The following is an 8,662-nucleotide window of genomic DNA, read 5'->3' as shown; positions in this document are numbered from 1 at the left end:
TATAAACCAACATGCTCATAGCTCAGACTTGTGCATGTGTCTTTATGTGTATGCACATGTGTGTTTAGATATGGTGGGGGGGTGGGGTTGTTAACGTTTCTCATTGGCTGAAATATTTTCTCTGGCAGAAAACGTGATCCTGCCTGCAGAGGCACTGCAGTGTGTGCTGCAGCAAGACAGCAACGAGAGAGAAAGAGAAAGAGAAAGTGTGTGTGTGTGTGAGTGTGTGTGGGAGAGAGGGAGAGAGCAAGAGAGAGAGAGAGAGAGAGAGAGAGAGTGAGCAAGAGAAGGGGTTGGGCAGGCAAAACAAACCACATGCACAAGGAGGGAGCCAGAGGCGTGTGTGTGTGAGTGTGCATGGATGTGTGAAAACACTGCGCATGTGTGACTGTGAGGCGCACTGACTGGAGCAGACGGAGAAGGAGAAAGAGGAGTAATGAACGGCAGCTGAGACAGGAGGAGAGATAACAGCAGAGAAGAGGAAACGAAAGAGACAAGAGGTTTACCTGAAGAACAGACGAAAGAGACAAGCAGAAAGACAGGAAGGAAGAGAAGAGGGACGTGTATGCAGAGAAACACAAAGCAGAAGCTCAGGTCACTGCACAGAATAAGCTGAATAATTTGAGAGGCTTAGGAAGCGAGATGGAGAAAGAGAGACCAGAGGGAGATGCTCTGCCCCAGCATGGAAGAGAAGGAGCAGGGGACGGCGAGTAAAGGACAAAGGTACCACTGAGGAGAGCAATAGAGGAACAAGGGATGTGGAGCTCGACAGAAGCAGCCATGGACATGACGCATCCACCTTGTAACAGCCTCCTCCATCTTACATCTCCTCCATGTTTGTCTCCCTTCACTGCTGCTCATTGTTCATCCTGCCAGAACTAAATGGACAAGAGAGAGCATTCTCCCTCTGGTGAGACATCCCCCAGAACAAAGAGACCGAGCGGCTTATCTTCACAGAACAGCATCAACAACATAGACAGCAACAACGGGAACAGGAGCGAGGAGGAGAGAAAGGACTGGAACAAGACAAGTGCGTAGGCAGACAGGTGAGGATGAGAAACGGCTTTGTATCTGTTTCACAGTAAAGATAGATTTTTCTGTGTTGTATGATCTGGATGTTTCAGATCTGTGAGGTGTGGCTCCCATGTGTTTTTTTTTTATACTGATGTTCTTTTCTTTCTAGCCTTTTTTGTGCGATACAGAGGTGGTCTTTGCCTTTTGTTACATTAAGCTTGGATTTACATGGTTGTTGCATCATTTGCTGTTGCAGACACACACATGGATGCATGAATGGAGATGCACAAATACGCCCACAGACACACATCTGCACGCCTACTCATCTGCATTGTCCACAAACAGAGGTTGGAATCTGTGAATAGGCTGTGATGATGTGTGTTTGGGTCCACATGGTATCTTTAGGGTGTCATGTCTCCAGTGGTTATGACATATGACAGACCTCTGCACAGACAGACAGTGGGGGCTGGAGGAAGTGGAGGAAGGGGGGGGGGGGATTTGGACAGGGCAGGAACGGCCTGTTCTGTAGCAGTCAGCACCACTAAGGCATCTCCGTGTTTGCCATACATTGGCGCTGCAGTGAGAGTGCTGGGTACACCATGCTGCGATTGCATAACTGCTGCTCCTGAACACACCCCTCCCACATGCTAAAAGCCGCTCCATCTCACACAGTCAAAATATTTTGTCCACCTTGCCTCGATCTCACCGTCCCTCTCTGTTCACACACAGTTATCAACAATGCTGTCCACCTTAACCCTGTGCAGGACCGCGTCCTCAAACAAAAAATCAATCCTTGAAATCAGTCAAGCCACTGTTGTTATTGAAGAGCTGAACATTTGGTGAACCTTTCTGCTCATGAATCTTCTATGAGGTCTGTGTCAGGCAGAGCGATAATGGTCCTGGCTTTTTTACTTTTCTGCACTGTGTGCAGCTCTGCTATGTTGCTGTGGGAGATACATAGACGAGAACAAAGAGCACTTGCTGTAATGAATTGAGAAGCAAAATGGCCGATGTCTGCCATGAATGACAGCAAGCTGAATTATTAAAAACAACACCTCACCATATACTCACTAAGCACTTTCAGCCCATGAAACAACAAAAAACTAAATCAGACTGTAGCCTTTGGAATAATTGCATGTAATCACAGCTTCATGAATTGACCATAACAAATTAAGCCAAACATTATGTCTTGATCTAAATCCTGGGGAAATATGTGTACAGATGTACTGAATTCTTGGCATTTTAATTATGTTTGGCATCAACTTATTGTATGTTATACTGTATGTGAAGGAAATGATTGTAAGCCAAAGCCCACCAAGAAAAGCGTGTCGTTAAAAAAGAATATATGTTAGGCTGTAACAAACAAATAGAACACACAAGACACATTAAAACAAGCAAGACCTGTCATCTGCATTAATACAGTACCACATACACTTTTCAATTGTAAAATGTGTCATAGATGCAAATCCGCCTGTGTTTGAGTCATTCTCCATATTTTACTGAATCCCTGCAAGCGCCATGTTTTCCGAGAGAAGCTGCTGCCACCAAACATAGTGTAAATCTGGGGATTTGTCCTCAGATCATGCTAAGGTCACAACATGTTATGTAATCAAAATACAAACGTAACATGCCACGCAGGTCCAAGAAGAGTTGTGCAGCGATGCTTTAACCCAGCCAAGGCATGAATGTGGATACGCATCTCAACATAGCTGGCATACTTGACATACTGCTGGAATGTGGTGTAAGGGCACAAAGGCCGGCGGATCATCCGTTCTGTCCAGGCCAACAGATTGCTCACATGGAGAAATAGAGACGGATAGGTTTTCATTGAGAGAAAAGAGAGAGAGAGACAGGCAGGGAGACAGATGATGGGCATGGTCTTTATGACTCATTCAGAACATGGTGCCCTTCTCGTGCTCTCCGATCTGTGTGGAATTTATCCAGTTTGATTATGAGGACCTGATTTGACGGTGATATCTGTTTGTTATCTGTTTGTTTGTGTCCACCAGAATGTTAAGGGTGGTGCCGTGTACGGACGGGGAGTTGTTCTACGATGTTAGTGTGTGTGTGTGTGTGTGTGTGTGTGTGCACGTGTGTGTGTGTGTGTGCGCGCGTTTTTAATGCTGTGAGGAATTTGCTGCTGAGACACTCCTCGGACATCTCTGTGGTCAGCTCTCCTCTTTCTCTTGCTTGTGATGACAAGGTCAAATGCCAGCCATGATTTCATTAGTGTAATAATTCCATTGCAGGAAAGGGATTTGGAGCAAAGTATACACACACACACACACACACACACACACACAAACACTCAATGTCAAAACTGTGGGAGAGCTGCAGCACTGCGTTAATATGGTGAGTGGGTCTGAGATGAGCTCCTTACATAACTGTAGAGGGCTCCGCCGATTAGGAAGAGGCTGCGCTGAAGCTGGCCCTTCAGCCGGCAGCCTGCATCAGTTTTCAGCCCTTTTCACAGCACTGTCACTAAATTAGTGGGTCGTTTTGGCTGCTTCATCTCCCCCAGGTGTGCTGCCTGATTGCTTTGTCAACTCGACCCCTGCCCAGTACCATGCAGACATACTCTCACAATCCATTTATATCCACAAAGTGTGTCTAGACACATAATATCTCTCAGAAGTGGAGCTGATTGTTTGATTTTCAAACTCAATAGCCCAATTGATACCAGATTTGTGAGGCCAATACCACTATGAGCTGATTTCATGTTTTCTTTTTTTTCTTCTTTTTCATAGATTCTTTACATAAGTTTATACTCAGTTGATCAGCAGTTGATGTAAGAGTAATCTTTGTATACATGTATCTGCATATGAATGCAGAATCTGTAGGCGGTGGGAGGTTTTTGGTGTAAGAAGCGTTCTGGCTTTTGTTTTTAGTCCGTAGGTTGTACAATTAGTGCTGAATCATCAGACAATAGAAGATAGGTTCTGAGATTGCCATGTAAGGGCATTGTTTCGAAATTACCCAAAACAATATCTACAACATGCCTGTAATGTGATTTCTTGTTATTTATTTACCCACATACACACAAAAAGACATATCGTCAATAAGCCAACATCAGTATATATATGTTTATATGTATATATATATATATATAATTCCGGCAGATTTATCAGTCTAGCTCTAATTCAAACTATTATATTTGGTAGTTAAAATTTAATTCAGGCTTAAATTCACACTGCTGGGAGCTAAGAGAGAGAGCGAGAGAGAGAGAGAGAGAGAGAGAGAGAGAGAGTTGGGACACATCCATATGATGTCATATAGTATCATGTAGGGTTTCATCTAAAATAGTTTGATGCTGATGTTATTTCCAAAGTTAGGTACTAATACCAAAATGTATTTTTTAACTGCTTTTTTTTAATATGTAATATACTGTTTATATATTCCTAATCTTACAGGTTGAGTTCAAATTAAATGTCAGATTTCTTAAGATATTTTCTTAAAGATTTTTTGTTCTTGCTATTAATACCTGCAACTATAAGGCCACCATATACACATTCATGATGAATGTTTCTCACTTTTTTTTTTGCATAAATATCTTCTAAAAGCAAAGAGCGTCCACCTGAAATAAAATACAATCTTTATCAAGCGCGCATTAATGTACACTGTGTGTGCAAGAAGATGAGAAAAAAACAGAGGCTATATTGGGAAAAGTGTTGAAGCCCTGCAGTGCTGGAGGAACACATTTGGTGAGATTGTGAGTGATCTGGCTAACAGCTCTTTGTGAACGAGTGTGGGGTGTAGAAATATACTCCATTCACTGATTCATTGAGAAAGAAAAAAGAGGAGAATAAAATGTCTGCCTGCTTTCACAATATGGCTCGCAGCATCACATGGACAAAATGGGCTGAAGCACTTCTGTCTGTTAGGTACATCGCTCTCATTCGGTGTGAATCTTCAGCATGGGTTGGGGGCAGGAAACCACTGAGAAGTGCATAGATAAACAAACCATAAATAGAAACCAAGACCAGCACTGTGCTCCCTCCCCTCTCTCTCTCTCTCTCTTTCTTTCTTTCTTTCGTTCGTTCTCTCTCTCTTTTTCTTCTTTGCCATCTAGGTCACCTCCTCTGCACATTCTTTTTCTCTCTCTAATGAATCATCTCTGTTGACAGCCGTGAAGAGAATGAAAGATGTGTCATCCTTCCGCCTCTGCTGGTTGGCAGCTATTTTTTTGGTCAAGCTAACACGCTTCATCCGTACACTTGTTATTTTTCCCAAACCCACATACAGTTTGATGAAACAAACCCTCTATGCAGAGTGTAACCAGTTCCCACGCATGTTAGAGTCTAACTATCGTGACTCACAAGATGTGACAGTGCTGACAGGAAGCATGACAAGAGCAGGAAGCAATGTGTCAAAATCACCTGCTCTGACCAAACTGTGTGGCAGGCTTTGGCTTTTAATAACGTGTCAATTGCAGTTACTGTTTTTGTGCAGCACTGTTTACCTTCTGTCATTGATATTAACACATTTTTGCTAACATTGACAATTTTGGGTGTTAGCTTTTAGCACCACTCATAGATTGGCACACGAAATTTCGGGGTTGCACTTGTACTCATGAGCTCAGTATTTCTACAATCCTGCGAGAAGTGTGCAGTCCAACACAACAGTCCAATCAACTATCAACATAATCTTACAACTTTATAGCACTCCAATTGTGTTGTGTAGTCAAAGGAAAGGCGTACCCCAGAGCATGTGGCAACACGATAATGTTGTCTCTCTTTTCGGATACATACCTGGGTTGAGGGCAGGATGCAAAGGTGACAGACTCTGTCACCAGATAAACACAAAGAAACTAATCTTCTCACAGCTACGGTAGATTCTATCAAAGTTAAAAAACCATCCATTTAAGGATGCACAGAAAGGTTGGAGAATAGGTCAAAGTCAAATTAATATCTCATCGTTATAGTTCTTTCTATAAAGACAAAATGAAAATGGCATACACCTACAGCTTTCTAAAAATGTATAAAACTTTTACGATATATTTGCAAGAAGCTGACCCTGTCTTTCCCCATTGTATTAATTTATTAATTATATTTATTGTGTTTTTTTTAAGTTATCTAAATCTCACAGACAATGTGTTTTTATAAATTTCTTTACTGTTTTCACAGGTGGATGGACCAAAGGAATCCCGAGGACACGTTATGAGTCTGAGTCACTGAAAAAGAGAAGACAAGCACACAGAGGCATCCCTTCAGACTGTTATTACTTCTTCTGCTCAGTTGGGAGGACTGTCTGAAAGTACAAACTCCCACCTCTGAGGAATTCAGGAGCCTTGGAGATTGAAGGAGTCATTCCAACAGCTTTCTGGAACATTATGGACACCTCCTAAAAAAGACCTCCTCCCTGTTTCTTATCAACAAGCCACTGAGAGGCTCACACAGGGTCACCAGACCACACTGGTCTAAGAGCACAGAGAAAGACTGGAGGTTATTCTTTCTTTCTCACACACTCAAGTTGGTGTGTAACGGCACCCGGAGCCAAAAACAGGAAACTAAGCGGGCGTTTAAGCTAGAACCGCGTGTAAAAGGCTAGATTGAAACGCCAAGAGTTTCCTTGGCAGGCCACAGGATATAATCTAAGACAACACCTTTTGGCCCTTTCTGAACTGCCTGAACTCAATCCCCCCACGCTGTAAAAGCAGAAATCAACCAACTAGTACTGTATGTATATTTGTGTGCATATGAGATTATTTATTAGTGTCATCAGTGAGAGAGAACATGTCTTTGTGCTCAAGTACTAACTGTCCTTGTGTGTGATTATAGACCTACGTTTCTGCAAATAGCCATCAGAGACAGCACAGGAACATCAGCATAAGTGAGTAAAAACAACAAAAAACGACCTTTAAGTAGTCAACACTGGTCAGATACTGTAAGCTGGACTGTTCAATCAATTGTTCAATCAACTGTCCATATCAACAGTGACAGAATAAGAGCTGCGGATTGCGGTGCTCTGGCTGAGCTCTTCTATCTGTCTTCTCCTCATAAAGACTCAGGCTGACTCTAGCGCCCACCAGGCGGGGAATCTGAGGGAAACATGGAGGCAACCATCCGTCCCCATGTCCCCTCGAATGGCTGACTTCAAAACAAGAGCCTAATCTTTTTTCCATTGCCCAGAACCAGGCAGAGGTGTTCAGCGTTGATTAGAGCCACAGCCCCTTTCTCTTTCACCTCAAAAAACGTGCGGATGTCCTGCCTCAGGCGTCAGCCCGTCACCATCCCCATGGACACCGTTAAGATCATCCAGTCAGAGAAGTTCCCCAGAGAGTGCCCTGTGCCCGCCACCCAGCCGCGCTATGCCCCACCCCCCAGAGTGGCGTGGGACGGCGGAGGTGAAGGTGAAATCATCGTCAACCAGGCCTGCAGCGACCTGGCCCTGGAAATTACAGGGTCTCCCCGGCCAATGGTGTCCCCCTCAGCCCCCGTGATGCGCAGGGAGCAAAGCTTCCTAGCGCAGCGCAAAACCAGTGCCAACGAAATCTGCTATCACCAGTTCCACTACAAGATGGAAGACGTCATAGTCAACCAATACGTGCTGCGTCCCTCATCCACCTCCTCCTCCACTTCCTCCTCCTCTTCCTCCTCGGGACCCGTTATGCCCTGCGAGCCCCTGGACTGCCCCACCTGCGGTCACACCTACAACTTTGCCGGCAAGCGTCCACGTATCCTTTCCTGCCTGCACTCGGTGTGTGAGGAGTGCCTGCAGATCCTCTACGAGTCCTGTCCCAAGTATAAGTTCATCTCCTGCCCCACGTGCAGGCGCGAGACAGTGCTGTTCACAGACTATGGCCTGGCTGCCCTGGCCATCAACACCAGCATCCTGAGCCGCCTGCCCTCTGACCCCAACGGGCCCGTGCAGTGGGGTGGGGACGCCGACCGCAGCTGCTACCAGACTGTGCGGCAATACTGCCAGTCAGCCTGCACCTGCCAGATCGCCAACCCCTTGTCCTCCTGTGGCATAATGTAGACAAGGGGGGACACTGCAGGCATGACTCAACGCTGGCCCCCCCTCCACCAATCTTTTCATCTGTAAGCTCAACCCTTTCTGCCAATCCCCTCTCTCACAAACACATTCAGTAAAGAAATTCCTCCACAGATGTTATCTCTATATATTTAATAGCACAGATGGATGCTATGTGGGACTAAAGGATGCGTATGGTACAACAAATAGTAAATAAATGTATTTTATGTATGGACTGGAATTCTATTCACCCTCTCTCGTTTGGTTGGATGTGTTTGTCATTGACATCTCTTTACGTGGGAATGCCAGGGGAGGTTCATCCCCCCCAACCTAGGTGAATAAAGATTAAATAAATGATAAAAGTAACTGTGTGGACTGCACTTGTTATCTGTCGAGCTACAGAAAGAATTTTGCTGCATACTTATAGCTTGCCTATTTCTTATTTAGACTAGTGCACTGTGAAGCTGGATCCATTATGTTTTGCTTTAAATAAGGGGATAGGTAAAGGATTATGGTATTTTCTTATGGATTTTGCACAGTTTAAGAGGGTTTAAATGGTTTCGTAAAATATGCTTTAAATGTACCAAAAAACACAAAGACAATCCCTGAATTTACCCTATTTTTTTGCTATTAAGCTAAAGGTTCCAAAATAGCTTTGATGCTTCAAAAATGAAGG

General features: G+C 44.2%; 1 protein-coding gene across 1 annotated transcript; it reads left to right on the top strand.

Moving 5' to 3' along the window:
- The first annotated feature begins 262 nt into the window (after positions 1–262).
- rnf208 (ring finger protein 208) lies at positions 263–8,352 on the top strand. Its single transcript, XM_034896395.1, has 2 exons — positions 263–1,046; positions 6,138–8,352. Exon 2 carries the CDS (start codon positions 7,213–7,215, stop codon positions 7,990–7,992), a length of 780 nt encoding a protein of 259 aa, XP_034752286.1. The 5' UTR covers positions 263–1,046; positions 6,138–7,212; the 3' UTR covers positions 7,993–8,352.
- The last annotated feature ends 310 nt before the right edge of the window (positions 8,353–8,662 follow it).

Source organism: Etheostoma cragini, chromosome 16, assembly GCF_013103735.1.
Source record: "Etheostoma cragini isolate CJK2018 chromosome 16, CSU_Ecrag_1.0, whole genome shotgun sequence".
Classification (NCBI taxonomy): domain Eukaryota; kingdom Metazoa; phylum Chordata; class Actinopteri; order Perciformes; family Percidae; genus Etheostoma; species Etheostoma cragini.
The sequence above is the reverse complement of the archived record's forward strand: the minus strand, read 5'-3'. Positions and strand labels throughout refer to the sequence as shown.